This window comes from Centruroides vittatus, unplaced genomic scaffold (assembly GCF_030686945.1).
Source record: "Centruroides vittatus isolate TY-2023 unplaced genomic scaffold, ASM3068694v2 contig_3068, whole genome shotgun sequence".
Classification (NCBI taxonomy): domain Eukaryota; kingdom Metazoa; phylum Arthropoda; class Arachnida; order Scorpiones; family Buthidae; genus Centruroides; species Centruroides vittatus.
This window is the reverse complement of record NW_027121971.1, coordinates 417,829-437,037: the sequence shown is the minus strand read 5'-3', so window position 1 is coordinate 437,037 and position 19,209 is coordinate 417,829. Positions and strand designations below refer to the sequence as shown.

The 19,209-nt window shown below is 36.3% G+C and overlaps 4 protein-coding genes across 7 annotated transcripts in view; 2 read left to right on the top strand and 2 right to left on the bottom strand.

Moving 5' to 3' along the window:
* Positions 1-19,209, top strand: part of LOC136972965 (PHD finger protein 12) — a 152,363-nt gene that overhangs the window by 8,840 nt on the left and 124,314 nt on the right. The window lies entirely within an intron of this gene.
* On the bottom strand, positions 6,083-7,797 carry LOC136972988 (dnaJ homolog subfamily B member 1-like). Its single transcript, XM_067267668.1, has 7 exons — positions 7,728-7,797; positions 7,568-7,671; positions 7,343-7,507; positions 6,986-7,137; positions 6,755-6,915; positions 6,544-6,687; positions 6,083-6,377 (listed from the first exon to the last, which is right to left on the bottom strand). Exons 1-7 carry the CDS (start codon positions 7,793-7,795, stop codon positions 6,209-6,211), a joined length of 963 nt encoding a protein of 320 aa, XP_067123769.1. The 5' UTR covers positions 7,796-7,797; the 3' UTR covers positions 6,083-6,208.
* On the bottom strand, positions 9,403-11,777 carry LOC136972996 (myoneurin-like). The gene is made up of 5 exons (XM_067267674.1): positions 11,707-11,777; positions 10,779-11,450; positions 10,534-10,693; positions 9,979-10,047; positions 9,403-9,875 (listed from the first exon to the last, which is right to left on the bottom strand). Exons 2-5 carry the CDS (start codon positions 11,418-11,420, stop codon positions 9,403-9,405), a joined length of 1,344 nt encoding a protein of 447 aa, XP_067123775.1. The 5' UTR covers positions 11,421-11,450; positions 11,707-11,777.
* The window catches only part of LOC136972971 (vascular endothelial growth factor A-like), a 40,500-nt gene continuing 35,282 nt past the window's right edge, over positions 13,992-19,209 (top strand). For all 4 annotated transcript variants that reach the window (XM_067267643.1, XM_067267644.1, XM_067267641.1 and 1 more), the window contains exon 1: positions 13,992-14,181. In XM_067267643.1, the coding sequence (XP_067123744.1) occupies positions 14,173-14,181 (9 nt within the window). In that variant the 5' untranslated portion in view covers positions 13,992-14,172. The remainder of the gene's footprint in view (positions 14,182-19,209) is intronic.

The following is a 19,209-nucleotide window of genomic DNA, read 5'->3' as shown; positions in this document are numbered from 1 at the left end:
AAACACCACCTGGACAAAAATATGTAAAACAGACGATAGATCAGACGATGCAGTCAAGTGCTGACATCTGTTGTCAATAAATTCTATTTCGTACGGTTTCGAGTTATTTTCTACGTGAGACTTTTTTTATGCGGTCCCTATTGACCGCATAAAAAAATATTTTTTAAATTGTGTTGCGAAAACTATTTTTTATAGCCCCTCGTGAAGTTTCGTGCGATTTTTTTATGCGTTTTTTTTTAATGCGGTCCCTATCCCCCGCATAAAAACAGGTTTGACTATAATACTTACAAAATAGGATATAATTTTAAAATATGTATATTACTACTTAATTATTGTAACAGGTAGCGTATAACACTTGCTTGAGTGGAAAAGAGTATGTTACTCTATGAAAAGTCTACATAATTTTGCACATCTAACTACTCTGGTATTTTCATTTCCGAACGGTACTTTATTTATTTTAAAAAGCGCCCGCCAGTAGCCGAGTAGATAAAACCACCGAACTCTGGTAGTTAGTTGAGATTGGGCATGGCCGCGTGGAGTTTTATGCGTTTTCTACACGTTAGTAACACTTAAATGGCTGCAGCTTTCCATAAAAGTTTTCCCGGGATGCATCCCCTTTGGCAGATCGCTCACGTGACGCGTTGCTGAAACCAAACTAATTGTAACGAGGGAATTATTTATTCTGACATCGTCAATGTTCTTAATTAGTTCAATGGTGTCTTGCCCCTGTACATCATACTTTTCCTGTTAGCAATAAAGTCGTGTCGGTTATCTATCTAACTCCTTTTGGAGGAAAGTTTTAAATCGAAGTAACGTGAGTTCAGTTTAAACCGGAAGTTCGTGTGTAGTTAACCTGGTCCTCCTGCCCCCAAGCTTTCCATATTTCGTCTAGTTTTTCATCTGTCTATCCCCTTTCTCGAGATTAAGGAACGACAGACAGCAGTGGCAATATTACAGTATTTGATTTATATAACTACAAAGGTTATCTTACGTGTTTATCACACCAAGTGATATTCCCCCTTGTCATATCCCTATGTGTTGCATAACATTATCCCATCAACCAAAGCCCACCGTTGGTCGAGTGGATAACACTACTAACACTGGTATTTGATTACCAATAGGCTGGCCGCATGAAGTTTTTTGTTGGACACCACATGTCCAACAAAATATGGAACAGTTTACTATAGAAACTCATGGAAGGCATCATCAACCAAATTAAATCAAACAAGTAGCATTGGAAGGCATCATCAACCAAATTAAATCAAACAAGTAGCATAATGGGATGCCATAAGAATGGATTGATGGAAGAAAGCAATACAATACATGGGCAATCTGAAAGGGGGAATGCCTCTCGGGTGGACTTTCTATGGGAAAGTGATCTGTATTTAGGTGTCAGATACATGAATAAAACCCTGAAAACTAATGCGGTCAGCCCGTTGATGAGGCATGAAGCTGCAACCAACTATCAGTGCTTAGTGGTATTATCCACTTAGTCTCAGTGCTGCAAAATATACTGCTAAGCAGTATACTCCTCACGTGTATAATTAAAAGTATTGGTACTAAAAGCAGCGGCAAATTTACTATACAATTGATAAAGCTTAAGCAATGGGATCCATAATCTAAATGATGCCCTGAAGCAGCTTTTATAATAACATTTTCAACAAAATCGATAGAGTTTAAGTATTTGTCATTAAAACAGCCATTTTAGTGGTAAAATTATAAGCCAATGGGTTGAAGTATTTAATATATTGACCTTAGAATATGCTCTAATATCCATTTTATATTACCTCAAAATGTCTCTGTAATTGATCAAATTTCAAAATTTTATCGGGATCAGAATTCCCAAATATCCAGCTTTATGGGCTTGTTTTAAACCCCCCCTTTGAGTACTATGAGGGTCTCTTTTAGCAAGCCCATTATGGGTTTGGCCAGGCCCACAATGGGGCGGCCGGGTGGTGAGGGACGGGGCCCCGCGAAAAATCCTGGGTATTTTTCGACCCGTCCGGACTCGATCCCGGGTCCCCCAGAGCAGTGGGCTGCCACCTTGACCGCTCGGCCTTCCGACCGTCAAGCTGTATGGGCTCACTAAGGCTCGCCAGAATCTATTCATAGCCTACATTTTTGCAGCTGAATCTTCGAACGCTTCGTTGGTGCACGGCTTTAAAGTTCTTTAGATCAGCTCTTAGGCTAGACCCCCAAAACTGTCCGACGATCCCTTGTAACAGTTTAAGTTTCAGAATATCAGTATGGAGATCCGCCATTAACTAAAACTCAATAACCCTACATTGATAAATAAATAGAGATGCCACAAGAAAAAGGTTGAAAAACTTTTTTGTGAAATACTTTTCGGGAGAACAGAAAAAGATCCACAATCGTCATTCTTCAGCGCTAAATAATAATTAGGACTATACTTTGACAATTAATGCTACGAGATAAATTTAATTTTTAAAATAATATTTATATAAAATTAATATTTCGTATGTTTATAGGAACATTAAAATGATTCCTAAATTATTAATTAACATTTTTTTAAAATTTAATAATTAAATTTTTTTAAAAGTGTTAATGTTTAGAGAGGGCGCTGTAAATACAAACTCACGTTGTTCTTGGTAGAAGACATTTTGATTTCTGTATCTAGAAATGGGCCAGTCTCAAACGAAGCCAGTCGAAGAACCAAAGAAATTAAAGCCTTGTTGCGCTTGTCCCGAAACTAAAAAAGCTCGAGACGAATGGTATGGCTCGTCTTTTTATCTTTCTTCATCTAAATTAATGTAGAATCGAACGGCATGATCATTCGATCTCTAATTTACTTGATTTTGTCTCAATTTAGTTTAAGGACGTCCAGTTAGCTTATATTTTCGAAACTTTGCTTAAGTAATTGAACAAATTAACACCGATTTGTCATACGAGAGAAATCCCATAGATATGCACTGTCAAAAGTAGTACTCAATATTTCCGTCAGGGGGAGAAGTGTTCTACCTATATGTCAAGTTCTTATCCATTTATCCATTGCACCTAATTCCTCTTCAGCTGTTGACAATTGTTTAAAAACTAATCGTAAATCACAAGGAAAACATATCTTGTTTAATATTAACACACAAAAGACACATTTAATACTTAGCATCAGTGGCGTAGCTACGGTTCTTCGGGCCCGGTGCGGAACCAGATTTGTGGGCCCCAGAAAAATTTTTCGGGTCTTTTTTCTTGTGATTTTAGGGCCCCCATGGGCCTATCGCTTTCCAGGGGCCTGGTGCGGACCGCACCTACTGCACCCCCTAGCTACGCCACTGCTTGGCATGTGATATATATATATATGGATCTTTATCATGCTAAAGCAGGGAATTGTACAGTACCTCGGTTTAATGTCATTGGAAAAACGATATTAAACCAAGGGCGGTGCAAACAGTGCGATGGCGCAAAACCCAGCAATTTTGACAAGAATTTGGACCCCGTGTGATCCAACTCTTGCAAAATTTAAATGTCAATTACTTCATTATTTGTTAATTTAACTAATATTTACTAATCTGTTTAATGAATGGTGTGTTTACTATTAAAATATTTTGTTGTTCGACACTGTTTTTTTTTTATTATGAGAAGTCCCCACACGACGACTTTGCATTAGGTCCCGCTTTTTCTCTGGCTGTTCCTGCTTACGTCTGTAGAAAATTCCAAACGACCCAAATGGTGTCAGAATTCTGTTTCGAGTGGATACTGCCTATTTTTATACAGTTTGTCCGTGCAAAACAAAACAAAAAAAAAATTATTATTATTAATTAAATTAAGTCTTCTTCATCCTTGAACTATTGAATGACTATTTCATAGCTAACAAAAAATAAAAGTCGTTTTACTAAATTAAAAAAGTACATTTTTAAAGGTGCAACTTTGATAATTTTTCTGGGAGTTGGCTTTCTAAAGTTTTGCAGCAGAATCCATGATCCTGCCTTATGTATGCGTGTAGTTTGAAATATAGGGTTTAATAAATTGTTTTAAAAGCCAATTATAAGCTGCTTTTGGGTGTCCATCTTTGCTGCATGAAAATATTGGATTTTTTTCTATCCATGACTGAATTATCTTGCATGGACGAAACATCACAGCTGGCTAGCGAATAAAAGATTGTAGAGCTACTTTGATTGCTTTTTCTAGTTGTAGCAAAAGTACAATAAATTCTGGCTTTGGATTTTAAAGTCCCCGACAATCGTTTAAATTTATTAGACTCGTAGAAGGGACGGAAGTCTTCACTGAAAAATCTGCAAATTGCCACTGGGCACAACACACTGGTTAAGAGCGAATGGCTAGGCTGTTTTATTCTGTGGGCTGTAGTCATACTCGAGTCCGTGCCAAGAGAATAAGAAAGGCAGTTAAATCCAACATGACATTGAGATGATGGTAGAGTGTGCCCGGTACACTCTACTGGGCACACTCTACTTATAGCATTACCTTTTTAAAAAGAGATAATTTTTTGAATTGATATTAAATTAAGGGTTTCTATAATATTGGTTATATTACTTATGTAGTTAGAAACTTGAAGTAAATATACATTTTTAGACATTGGACTACTAGCTTTGAAAGGAGCACATCTTTGTTCCCAATTACTGTACTTAAAACTCTCTGGGAAACGCGTGGAGTATTACAGATACCACAGTCGGGGATGGATAGTCAAATCTTTTTATGGGAGTCCGAGTTGATTTTAAAAAAATACCAACTTGGGAGTTGTATTTCTGTTTTGCCAACTCCCCATCCCTGCCCACGGTACCTATTTTTTAACTTTTCTTGTGTTTAAAATTTCGTAAAATGATCTGAAAAATTCCTAACTTGTTAACTTTTCAATTCAGATGATACTTTTTGAAGAGAAAACAATCCTGGGTCTGAAAACCTTTGCAAAAACACTGCTTTTGAAGTATCTATTGGGTGTGATGCAACTCCACACACTATTCTGGGAATTAATTTTAAATGGGAGTGCAGCGTTGCATGATTTTAAATACTGTTCCTTGAAGCATTTACAAATCTGACAGACTGTTTTGTTTAGAGTGTAATGAAACTTCTCTTGGTTTGTAGTATGTGATTGACTCTGGCCCTACTGATGATCTACCTACCCCTGATTGTGAAAGACAGTGTCTCTAATTGCAGTTGTCCCTCTCCAATTGCAAACAAACAGTATGTCAATCCCTGAGATCTGGCATATGCTTGTGGATTACACTTTGAGAATCACAGCTTCGTGCCAAACTTTTGCATCTAAATCTCGGCTGCTTTGAGTTAATCGAGCATATACTTAAATCCCATTTCAAGTTGTGGCTGTGTAGCCATATGCGCAGTGCCCCTGAAAAATTGACTCTTATGTTACGGCTATGTACGGTTAATGCTTATGGCTACAACAGTTGGCATCAACTATTGTTATTGCTAATAGTCAGAGGTGGTTGGTTAAGCTTGTCGTCGACTATTGCCTTAATTATCTGCTTTTATATCTCGTTAACTTATTTCTCTATAACTAAACTTCGTAATGAAACAGTAATGAATTGTTGAAATTAAAATAGCAATAAAAAGTGCATTTAGATAAAATTAGTGATTAATTAGTTAATAGTGGATTTTAATTATAAACTTTTGTTAAAATAATTAAAATTATACATATTGTTTTGATTTTATGGCAATATTTTAATTGTATTTTTATTAAATTTTGATTATAGCATTATCCAGAATGGTGAAGAAAATTGCCAGAAATTAATAGAAGCCCATAAAGAATGCATGAGGAAAATGGGATTTAACATTTAATATGTTATAAAGTTATTAAGGTGAATTTTTATGTTTAAAATTTATAATTTGTAAGCAAATGTACAATCTCACGTGATAGGCATAAAATTTAATTCATCTGTTAAATGTTTATTGGACGAACTGTGTAAAACAAGACCCCATTTCCATTAATTATGATGAAAGATAACATATTCTAATATTTCAATCCACTCACATGACAAGGCGTCGAGTCTTGAAATTTTGTATTTACCTATTTTAGGAATGAGAAAAACAATGGGCATAGTATTTAAGCAAATGTATGTGTCAACTGCTTCAGGGGTGTTAATTGGTTTTTATACACATTTAATACTAAAATGAATTGACTTATATTAATAACCACACTGTTTATGGGATTCATATATCCATTTATTTGTCTTTAATCCATTGTAGTTCGTTTACATCTGCATGGAATGCATCAAAAATATTAATTATCTTCAGATTTATGCAAAAATCCTTTCCTAATGATGTCTTTCTGGATTTCGGTTAAATATTTAGGGAATACAACTTGAAAATTGATGATAAGATCTCCTCTCTCCCTTCGGTTTTCTTCATTAGGCATTCCTTTCCCTTTTAATATCTTCCTAGTGCCTGGTCTAAATTGAAATTAATTAAAATGAATTAATTTAATTACTAACTAATATTATGTTTATTTTCAGAGCCAATATTTAACCCTTAGGAAACTATGAGCTGCCTTCAATCAAAGCTGTTCCTGTGTAAATATTCAGTAATTAGAATTTATATAAATGCCTCCAAACTTACTGTATTATCTCTGCGATTGCGATTGATAGAGAAGTGCCGTCGAGCGCGTCCAGATTCATTTTAAAGCCGGTCAGTGCATCCATTAATGGTACCTTCGCGTCGACACACAAATCGTTCCCCTCTCGAATGTATAATTTGTGTGGTCTTTAAAAGAAAATAAATGAGAAATTAGAATTAAATTTATAATAAATGTTTACATAAGTATAAATACTTTTGTTTTATCAACACGACAACATCTCCATATGCCAAGTTTAGATTCTGGTGTCCGCGTCTGCGATACACGAACTTTCGTCCGGAAGGACAGCCGGGTGGAATTTGAACGGACAAGTTTCCTGTCTCCGATCTCATCGTCACTCCATCTTCGTTCAACACCTGGCGTTTCACATAATCATCATGTAAAACCCTTTACTATTCAGATATACCTTCTATATTCAGATGTTACCTTTCTTTTATACACTAATCTTCTAAAACAGCCACTAAATAAATCTTCAAGTTCCACTTCTATTATGTGAGTCGGGTCAGGTACCGGCTGTGTCATTTTACCATCTGGCCCCAAATATTTGCCCATTTTTTCATTATTGGGGATAAAATATTCTGAAATTCAAATTAGAGAAATCAATTTTCTTGAGCCTCACAGGCTACTGTAAGGAGCAAGATTATCATCATAGGTTTTGCATTCCCCAAGATTTATTATGAATATTTTGGCTGTTACTCGCCAATTGTGTTTGAGCCCACTGTAGGTTAGACTCACCCAAATTATGCCATTAATTGGCATAAAACTACAGCTCAAAATACTTACCTGCGTAAGGATTATCAATACCAAAAAAGTCACGAAAAATCTTCTCCGCATCTCCATGAAAGCTGTAATTTTTTACAATGGCACCTTCTTCGCCCTCTGCCCAAATGGGCACACCCAATTTCAATCCGCATTCACCGTATTGATCATAAATTGCCTTGGTTTCGGCTACGAAAAAATCAAATTAATAGCAGGAACCGTAGGAAATTTCAAGACGTCGTCACTTACGATTCGTCAAAACGTCATACGCCTCGGAAATTAGAGCAAATCTCTTGTAAGCATAATCATCGTTACTCCTGAGAGGATGATATCTTAGTGCTAAGCGCCTATACCTGCAAGAATTGCTGATCAAAATCGATTTTTATGCTTGTATTCTGGTATGACTTACGCTTTTTTTATGTCCTCGTCCGTGGCTGAAGAAGTTAGTTCTAAGACACCATAATAATCGACGCCCATTTTTTTTTTTTCTTGAATAAATTCAAATTTTTCGCTTTGGAATATTTTGTTTTATGCTGCTGTGGAATCCGTTATACGAATTCTGTTCCAATTTTGTGGAAAATTCTACGAAAATCACGTGCATTCGAATAAATTCAATAGGGGGGAAAATCATTCCATAAGCTACGTTTTCGTTAGTTAAATGATTTAAATTACTGAATTTTGGTATGATTCTGCCATAAAAATCGTTGAAAAAGGGTGGGGGAGAATTGATGTGGAACTAAGAATTGGAAGACAGCCAATGGATAAGACGGAAGATATTTTGATCTTTACTAAGGATGATGTTAGCCATCTTGTATATGTTACAGTCAAAACCCGTTTTTAGTTAAAACGCGTTCTAACTAAAAACGGGTTTTGACTGACATATATACATATTTCCACAGAAATTGAGGGTATGCACTTGTAGGGGCGTTTGTTTCAGTGCCCCAAGTTATTTTTTTATACAATATCATTGCAGATTTCGGGTATACGTGAAATAAATGTTTAGTTAATTTTAATTACTATAAAGCTACAGTTTAGGGCCATTCGTTTAAAGTAACTACGAGAGGGAACACTTCACACTGAGTCTTAGTCCAAATGCAAGTCCAGGAAGGAGACACGAGGCTGAAATTTTGTGCATATTGAATTTCGAATCTAATATCCACAAAAATATATGTTACATTACGATAAATTACATAGATGCATTCTATTATGTGGCGTATTGATAGGGGTGTCATTCCCTGTTACCATGATATCTTACATAATAGGGATAAATAAAATGCAATTACAATTAGACTTAAAAATCACGCTTTTACGTTCCTGTATCGAAGATACATGGTTCTAATTTGTTAGGTATTTTATACGACCTGCGATGCTAAGTTTATCTGAGAAACAAAATTTCCCTTTAGTTCCAAATAGTTTCCTTCTATAGCACGAGAAGTCATCCGCAATTCGCCTCATGTTCGACTGGTATTTAAATTAGACCAATCGGAAGACAGAATGGCATGTTCTTGTTTACATTAATCACGAGCAATTTGACACGTAGAAATATGTAAACACAATGTTAGATCAGCTCATGAAATTCATGTTAGGTATGAAAACATATCCGTGCGGTGCATGTCGGAAGGTGAATGACTCGGTGGAAGTCGAGTTGACGAAAACGAAACGTCAGTATAAATGACGCTTTCGCAGTAGTCAATACTCCTTGTCGCTGTGATTCGCGGCGATTAATACGTCAAACTTTGCCGCTTACAGTCACAAATCTAGGTTTAACGCTGGTTCTAGTTAAGTTAAAGCGTGCAGCAAAATAACGTCGAATCCATGCTGCCCAAATCTTTCAGTATTGTAGGTATGACGTCATTTTGCTACACGCAAGAACTTAAATCTAGCTTCAAGCTCATTCTAGATATATATAAATAAAAAAAATTCTAAATCAAATACTCAAGAAGGGTGCCATTTATGCCAAGTGGCAAGAAAACAATGGCCGTTTTAATTAAACATTTTAACACTACAATTCTCTACACAAAAGACCGAAGTTCAACTTGCGAATTTTTCAGTATTAGAGCGACCAGAAAGTTTAGTTCTTGGGACTAGATGGTGAAACGCTTGCTGCACACTTCGCAGCAAGCAGTTTTCTTATTCAAGCAGCGATCGGTGTCTTGCAAAGAAGTTTCGTGCTGAAACTTCTTTTGGCACGTATCGCAATGGAAAGGCCCCTCTTGCAAATGTATCTTGGCGTGCTTCGTTAGTTGCCACCTGAATGCGAATTTCTGCAAACAGAAATCGCAGCTCAGTGGCTTAGTGTGAATTCGAACGTGTCTTGCCAAATCCGTTTTGCGCTTGAAACTGTGGTGGCATTTTACGCACTGATACGGTTTCTGCTCGCAGTGGATCTTCATATGCTCCTGAAAACGCCACAGAAATTTAAATTTCCGTTTGCAGAGATAACACTCGAAGGGGTTCACAATTTCTGTTCCGTCGTTGATCTCCATTTCGTTGCTGTGGCCTGACGTTTTCTGCGTTACGTGTGCAGAAATGCCTGCTTCGTTCTTTCGTTCGGGATCTGAAATTGTTAAAGTGAAATTTTTTACAAGGATTCGCAGCATAGAAGATATTCCTCGGAATGTACACTCGTACCAAAAATTATTTCAGAAATTTGACAAAGCCTAAATTTGTATGGTCCTCTTGATTTGTGAAATTCTTCGAAGATTCGTTCGTTAAATTGCTTTGGATTGCTAGAAATTGATATGGTGAAATCTCAAGATAGAGTGTGGTCTTGTTTTACGCGGATGTTACGTCAGCGTGTATTGCGAGAAAACGAATTTTTGTGTCAATTTGCGACTTCACCCCGTAGTAGTGTCAGATGATTGATTACCTGGACAATTATACAATTGGACTGGATTAGGTTGACGGAATAAATGCAACGTTTCACCTCTCGAAGGCTTTTCTATGGGACGGCGGCCCGTATTTAAACGTTATACGTGAAGAAAACTCGGTAGATCCGTTGGTGAGGCGCGAACCCACGAACATCAGGTGGTTTTATCCACTTGGCTACTGATGGGCCTTACAATTAACAGAAAAGCCTTGAGGTTAAGTGAAAACATTCTAAACATCATACTAAATTTCAAAATCAGCACGAGAATTAAAATTACTCCTAGGCGTTCAAAGATTAACCTAACCACACGCATAAAGCAAGACCCCTACTGTATTTAGCGGTTTACCTGAAGCATTTTCGGGAATTTTGCGTGAAGAATTTGATAGCATCTTACGAGGCTCTTGAGATAATGGATCCGCTCCAATTTTCCTTTTATCGTGTGTTGTGACATTTAAATCATTCGACTCGTCTTTTGTAGGAGAAGCAAATTCTTCCGTTTCGTCTTCCTTGAATCAAAAATTTACACTGGTTAATTAAATCTTCGATCAAATCTTGATGACAAAAATAAATAAAACTAAAATTTATATTTACCGATTCGGATTCATCAATAAGTGGGCTCGAAACGCAAGTGTATTCCACGTGCAATGGAATTCCTCCTATCGCATTGTTAGAACCAATTGTATCTGCCGAAATTTCGTTTATGGTCCCTAGAGTTTCAGTTTCACTCTCCCCAGAAGATATTTCTATAATATTTTTTGATTGTTTGCTGCGATTTTGTCTTCTTTTCTTTCGAACTGACGAAGATTTAATCGAATCAATTTTGTCGTTATCAGTTTGGCAAACAGGAGAATCTACATTTCTAATTTTATTGAATTCTTCCTCCACACTTAGAAAACTTTTAATCTGCAGGGCCGCTGCGGCTCTGAGTACAGATGGCAAAATTTCACGAGAAACACTAACTTCTCCGTTATATATGAAATCTATGAGGGTTTGAAGTTCCGAATACTTCGTATCGGGTACAATTACAATTGGGTGTTGACTAGGATTTTCCAGGAACAGGGTTTCTAGTAGGGGACTACTAGCCGATAGTAGTATTTTATGGGCCTTCAGAGTCTTTCCTTCACAAACTAACGTGACATCAAGCATGGCTTCTTTGGTAAATAAATTATGGAAAGTCTTCGCTAGATCTGTTTGTTGATCGTTCCATTTGAACTGCACTAATTGACTTGCCATAGCTTCAGTGATGTACACCCGATTACCCGGCTAAAAATAAATATATATATTAATAATACAATACATTATTAGTGTGTTATAAGGAGGTCAATACACTCCTTTCAGTATTTATAAATTGAGTAGACCCTGTGTGCAAGAGTAGTGTGGGAGCGTAAATTTTAAAAAATTTCCAAACTTCTTCGTGAATATGGCACTCAATGTCATACCATCACTAATACTTGCTTCTGATTATTACATTACTTGTTTTAAAGAATTACTTATTTAGAAAATTAAATTATTTACTTACTTATAATCAATAGGAGGACCTTTTAAATCAATTTCCTGAAAGAAATTACATTAAAAAATGTAAGCCGTGTTATTCCGTTCACTGTGGAAGTAATGAACAAGTTTCTCTTAATTGCAGCTTCATTTACATAAGGGAGCGCAATGCTCCCTATAGATGCGTTCAGGAAATTATCCTGAACGCATCTATAAATTTGTGCATATTTTAAAGAAATTTATATTGTTTTTCATAAAATTAGCGATTTATTAAAAATATATCGAAATGATTTTAATTTCTTTTTCTCAAACTTCTGTATTAAACTTTAGGGTTAATGTTACCTTAGGTTCCAAGATGGCAGCACGTCCGGTAATCTCGAAACAGAGTCACGCGCGCTACTGATGATAGAGGGAGCTATCTGATAATAGTGTGACGAAATATGAAAGTATGTTCAACGTGATGTAAAATGTGATTGTGAACGAATATGCAAATTTGTAAGATTTGACGTTGTAGATGGAAGGTTATCCTGGAAATATGCAAATTAACCAGTAGTTAGACAATGCTGACAGTGTCGCGTTGTATGTGTAGTGGAATAGTTGATTTTTTTACAATATTTTTTCTAAAAAAGTTAGATAGGTAAATATATTTTTCGGTTAATGTTACCTATGGTTCCAAGATGGCAGCTCGTCTGATTTCAGCAAGGAAACAGTGGGGACGCACGTTCTAACCTAACCTATTCTAATAATTTTGTTGGTAATAATTACGGTAATTTATTAGAATAGGTTAGGTTAGGTTAGAACGTACGCCTCCACTGTTTCCCTTCTATTTGCTGGAATCAGAGACGAGCCGCCATCTTGGAACCATAGGTAACATTAACCTATTTTTCTTAAACGATAGTATTTGAGAATTTCATTTAAATGTCATCAAAATTCGTTGTTAATTGTTAACTTTTTTTCTGGTTTTTTGCTAATTCTGTGACAATGAGTTTTGTAGAATTAAGTTCCGATGAAATTTTGGTTAGGTTGTACCACCCGTAAAACCTATCAGCTAATAAAAAATAAATATTTGAAATTAGGTTTGGAACATGATATTGATAATGCCTTAAATTTGCTTTAAAATTAGGAATACAACGAAATCAGTCAGTGTGCTACTCGTGTGCTAATACATGCGAATTATATTATCTTGTTTTCTAAGATGTAGTAAATGTGGCAATAAGTATTCAGCTTGTGAAGAGGAACATTTAAAAGCAAATTTGGAAATATATCTTGTGGTCGTCTTTTGTCGTTCATTTGGCACTCTATTTGTCTGCAATGTATGGCATTTGGCACTATCTGACTCATACATGTGTTTGTTTATGTATAAAGAAAACCTGGAGAAGGATTCCAAATTTTTGCAAAACAATTGGCTCTGATATATCCAGGGACTGGAAAAACGCCAAAATGGCTTGAACCAGAATCTGTTCGGTCTGCACCAGTGTCAAATTTTAAAAATAAGGAAAAACTGAGAAGGAAAAGGCAACAACCAATTCGAATACAAAGACAAAGAAAAAAAGTCTACATGTGTAGCAGAATCGACAAGCACAGGGAAGAAAAGACCCGCAACAAGTGCTGAAGAATTGAGAAAAATCAGGGAAAAAATGTAGGCTCGAGCAAAAAAAAGAAGCGTTAACGTGAGTAAATTTTTATTTATTTTACTATGGTAGTTTATTAAGGTTTGGGCGTCACGTGATTTCCGATCAAAATATCGCTTACCGCGCAGTCTCTAGGCTAATCCAAAATGGCGACCGGATGCGCCTCCATCTTGGAACCTAAGGTAACATTAACCAAACTTACTTTATGGAAATTAGCATCTTGCAAGGCGACGCGTTACCTTATCCCAAATGAATTCTTCAAGAACGTGAAGTTCGACGTCGAAAATATATTTTTTCCTCTAAAGAGAATGGAAATAATAATAATAAATTAAATACAGAAAAGATAATGCCCATAACGCACCCATTGTAAATAAAGCGAGTGCATCATTTACATATGGCTAGTATTGGTGACTTGTTAGCTGTGGTCTGTAATAGCGAGGTTGAGGCCGAAGTCTTAAACGCGAAAACGTGTACAGTACGTCGGACGTAAAGCGCCGCTTTCCTGTAAGCCTAGAAGTTTGACAATGGTGTTTGGAAAGTCAGTGGAATCGTGCTCGACATTCCGAACGTCATTGTCAAACTTTTAGGCTCACAGGAAAGTGGCGCTGAACGTCCGACGTACACGTTTTCGCGTTTAAAATTTCGGACTCAACCTCGCTAATGTCGTTTTCGTGTCTTCGTATGCTCGAAGCACGAAAGCTCAAGTAGCTTCGTTATTCGTAATGCATTAGCCTCGTGACTCGTGTAGCTTCGGCTGATACTATTTGAGGATCAAGCCTCCATATAAATTGTGTGAAAGCAAAAGAAGCACCTCAACTGCACTTTGTAGTCGACGAATCTTTAAGTTTGCAGCTGCTTCTATAATGGTAAAGGTCAGTGTCTTACATTTTCGATTTTAAATTTTTATTACTTGGATGGTTGTATCCGTACACTATAAAATTTAGTAGTGTGTTACAGGGGATCGTTCTTAAATTACGTAACGCACATCTTCAATATAACAGAGCACTACGTTATATTATTACTAAGGATAGGACATCTAGACACTAAAAATCACGTGTTTTTAGTGCCTATACATCTGTATAACGTATGAGGCAGTGACAAATAGTACAGATCACAATGCGACACGTCAGAAACAATAACGTTACGTAACATTGTGTAAATATTCATCTCCTTCTAATGCATTGTAACGATTACTTGAGTAACTTAGGGACAGTCCCTTCTTGTATTAAGCTTGCGGAATGCTAATTCGTTTACTGGATTTTTAATATTATCTGTAAATTATATTAACGCCATCTGCTGGAGATTGATTGTAACCTCTTGTTATGCACGCGTTCACGATGCGGAAATCGCGAGATTCACAAAGCGCTCCGCGGAATCTTAAAAGTTCTCTTATTGGTTAGTGCATTGTGTCTGATAAGTGAAGTTCGGTGGGAATAATGGCGACATTTATCTTCTTTTCCACCTTCTCATTGTCGGAGATGTTTGCGGATCCTCTAAATTTCAAACACAACTTAAAATGGAAAATCTGCCTGCAAACAGGTTTAGGAAATTGTTCTGCAATGCGAAACCGCATACGCCTGTTTTTCGCGTTGTAAAGAAGGCTTTATTGTTTGAATTTAGAAAATTTTCAATATTTATGGAATAATGCTCACTATTGACCACGTGGATAAAACCTCTGAACACGTGTTGTTAGTTGCGGGTTCGCGCCAGCCACGTGGAATTATCCGAATTTTCCTCACCTCACGAGTTCCCTCCCTCTTGGAAGATCGCTTAGGTGTTGCGTTGTCTTATATAAGGTGCATCCCGTAAGTATAAAACCACCCGTTTTTCTACGCGTTTCACACTATATTTAGAACAATGATACTGTTTACGTAAAACAGTAAATTAAAGCATGATAATGAAATGTAATTATGAGGTGGTGTTGTAGGTTAAATAGTTTAAATTAAAAAACAAAGTTTTCGATATGACCCTCCCATAAATACAAAGCCGTGTATTTTATAAAGCAAACATTTGTCACAATAACTGTATACTAAATGTATTATGTATAATGTAATGCTGCAGTTTATCGATAGGTGTTGGAAGAATATTTTTTACCCTATGTAGAAAGTATTGCAGGAACTGTTAAGAGCACGCGAGTGGTTCTTGAATAATGGGGATGACGATGGCTTTATATTTATGAACTTGAAAACACACGTTAAAAATGTTGAATTGCTTAAAATCTACTTACCCGACGTCTTTCTAAATACAGTCAAACCTGTTTTTATGCGGGGGATAGGGACCGCATTAAAAAAACGCATTAAAAAAAATCTCACGAAACTTCACGAATGGCTGTAAATAATAGTTTTCGCAACACAATTTTAAAAATAATTTTTTTATGCGGTCAACAGGGACCGCATAAAAAAAGTCTCACATAGAAAATAACTCAAAACCGTACGAAATAGAATTTATTGACAACAGATGTCAGCACTTGACTGCATCGTCTGGTCTATCGTCTGTTTTACATATTTTTTGTCCAGGGTGGTGTTTTGTTGACTTAAAAAGTAAATTATTTCATTTTTCGCATATTCATGCAATATTATTACTATAATAAGTGCATTTATGCTATATATAAGTTTATTTAGCTATAATAAGTCAACGTGAGACATGACGAATCGCACGAGACTAGTCGCCAACTATACCGCACAAATTAAAAATTCGCATTAAAAAAATCGCACAAATAAAAATCGCACATAAAAAGAGCGCATAAAAACAGGTTTGACTGTATATTAACACACAATAATATAATACATTGCATTATCTATTGCACTATAATAATATTAAAACATAAACATTGCAGCCCGTTTGTCTAGTAAATATTTTAATTTTAAAAAATCACGTGACTTCTGCTTTGGACCAGAAGTTCGTATGTATGTAGTTAATTGGTGTATTTTTCCCCTGAACTAGATTTCAATTAATAGTCTTGCCCCTGTACATCATACTTCTCCTGATAACAATCGAGTCAGGCCGGTCATCTGTCAGTTCATGAAAACGCCCACCGGTGGCCGAGTGGACTCCGTCTCCGCTCATAAAGGCGGTGACCAGACCCTAAACACTGGAGTTCGATCGGGGTTCGCGCCTCACTCGGACAGGCTGGCAGCAGGAGTTTTTTCCGGGTTTTCCTCCTTGCAGATGACGCCTGAATAGGGGCCAGCCTCCCCCAAAAGTCCTCCCGGAAGGCATTCTATCCCTTTCTCGCGTTGGCCGTCTTCTAAAAGGCCGATTCTTCGGTCGCTGAGCGATTATCCTCCTGTTCTTCCGGAGTATAAGCGAATAGCAATAAACTCCTCTATCAGGCAAAGTTCATGAAAACTTCGAATGGAAATCACGTGACTTCCGGTTCAGACATGAAGTTCGTATATAGTTAATTGGGGCCTAGGGTCCTAACGCTTTTCCGTTTCTCTGGTCTCGATTTTATTCTAACTCCGTTCTCAAGACGTACTCCTAGGACCCACTCTTCATTTAATTTTTGTTTCATCGAATCTGTGAAATACAATTTTGTTTTACTCTGTTTTTACTTGTTTTCTGTTTGCTTAATTCTTCCCGAAAGATAAATGAATTTCTGTTGATTTCAAAACGAGTAAAAGAAAAACAAAATACGTTTTATATTTATTGGCGAACGTAACCTGAACTTTGCGTAATGAGCACGCGAAGCAGATTATGCTGCTAAAAACTTCAACACTTGTCGTGGGTTCGCACCTCGCTAACGTGGTGTTTTCCGGGGTTTCTTCACGTTAATAACACCTAAATGGGGGCCACTTTCCCCATAAGAGACATCCCGGGAGGTTTCTCCTTCGGCATGTGTCGTGTTATCGCGCACGAATAAAACTGAAACCTGTTTCCACGGCTACTATGCCATGTCTAAATCCAGATCTGAATTCAAGTGTTGCTAAGCTATTTGTACTAATGAAGAAACAATTACTTGGCAGTCTCGTGCGCCAACTTCGTAATCTTAGACAAGAACTTAAGATGTATTTTTTGATTTCTATCCATTTGTACTACTAAAATTATAATTGTGGTTTAGTTTCCATTGTATAAATACGAGAATTAAATCTCCTAATTCGATACTACGTTAGATTTGTCGATGATAAACGTGTATAAAATTAAATATATTTTATATATTACGATTTTTAATACACATTTAGTAAGTTCCTTTCACGATCTTGGTTTAATCGCGTGTTCCGATACGTGACTAGACCAAGTATGTGATTATCTCGCATGTGAAGTGACCGAAAACTTAGCAGATTTGTGAATTTAACGTGTATTGATTTTATAAAAATGTTATTTTAATATTTAAGCATAATAATCTCTAAGATATTTTTAATTTTCGTGACTCACTTGATCATTTGATACGCCAATAACGTGTGAAATCAATGGACGTTTCCATCTGCTTTTGTGAGAGAGTCGAAATCTCCAGTTAATTTCGTATCGCATGACGATATCCCTTTCGGTTTCTGTATAAATTTTCTTATAATAACTTTGTGTGTAGTTTAAATTATAGTTCATCAATCATGCAAAATTACAAGAAAAGTCTATCAAGAAAGAAAAAAATAAAATAAAGTTGTAAAATAAAATTTTTACAGTAAAACAAAGCATAAACTTTCGTATTCTATAAAATCATAAATGTTCTAAATACTAAGTTGTATGTAAAATATTAAATATATTTTGTGCGCGTGCGACAAAACATTATGTGAATATGTAAAAACAGTTCTAGAAAAATTCTAGATAAAGTTTTTTTTAAAAAGGAAAAACTTTAAAAAGAAAACAGTTATCAAGAAAGAAGTGGCCCACCAGTGACCGAGTGGATAAAACATCTATCATTGTTGGTCGTGGGTTCGAGCTTCGCCTCGTCACGCGGGTATTCTTCACGTTAATCAATAGGCATTCACGTACCAAAAGTAACTTCCTCATCTTGTTCCTTAGTATCTATACAGTAGTCACATATGACATTAATGCCCGTATTCACAACTATTATAATCTTAAAACTAAAGATTAAGGATCTTTCTTAATAGGATTGAACCGCGGCTTACTGTAGACTGTACAAGCCATACTGCCCAGCAACATCAGACATCTTCTGCCCATTCTCTATTTTTGCTATTATACTCTCACCTTTCGAAAATAAAAACCGACGCAAAACTTAACGAGTGCCCACCGAGCCGAATACTATAAAAGAATTGTTTCCGTAAGAAAAATAAAAGTCTGGAATTACAAGGGAGAGGTCTAAAAGTTCGGAGAAATATTATCCGATTAGGATAAGTATATACCGGGTTGAGCGTCGATGTCGACGTCACCCGCTCTCCGAAAAGTTTCGAATTGTTGCCCGAAGACAAGGGAAGATCAATTGGCATTCATTATTTACGTGGTTCTTTTTCTGTATGTTCTGTGAAGTGTTCTTTGTCCGAACATAAAAATCTTTCGCGAAAATGTTCGTTAATTAACTGATCACCCACCGTATTAGTAAATTACAGTTTACGCTTGTATTTTGATTCTCGCGATCCTTATTTCCGGATCAGTTTACGGACCTGCTTCAGGCCCGTAAATTGGCCGAAATTGTTTGTTTTATGATTAAAGTTATTGCTGTAAAAGGTACAAAAGGTTTTTTTTAATTATTATTTTATTGTGAAATCTCGGGTTATTAAAAAGGAATTTTTTGAGTCGGCTACTTTTTAGAAAATGTTTGGCTACAAAAGCTAAAAAACATCTGGCCCGCTGTCGTATTCGAGACAAAAAGTTGGCATTTAACCAGTTTGAGTTTGACACCCTCGATCTAAACAGTATTTTAATAAATTTCTAGAAGGTATGAATCTCTCATCCTGTGATTATGAAACAAATTGTTTAACGAAAAATTTCCTTCATAATCCCTA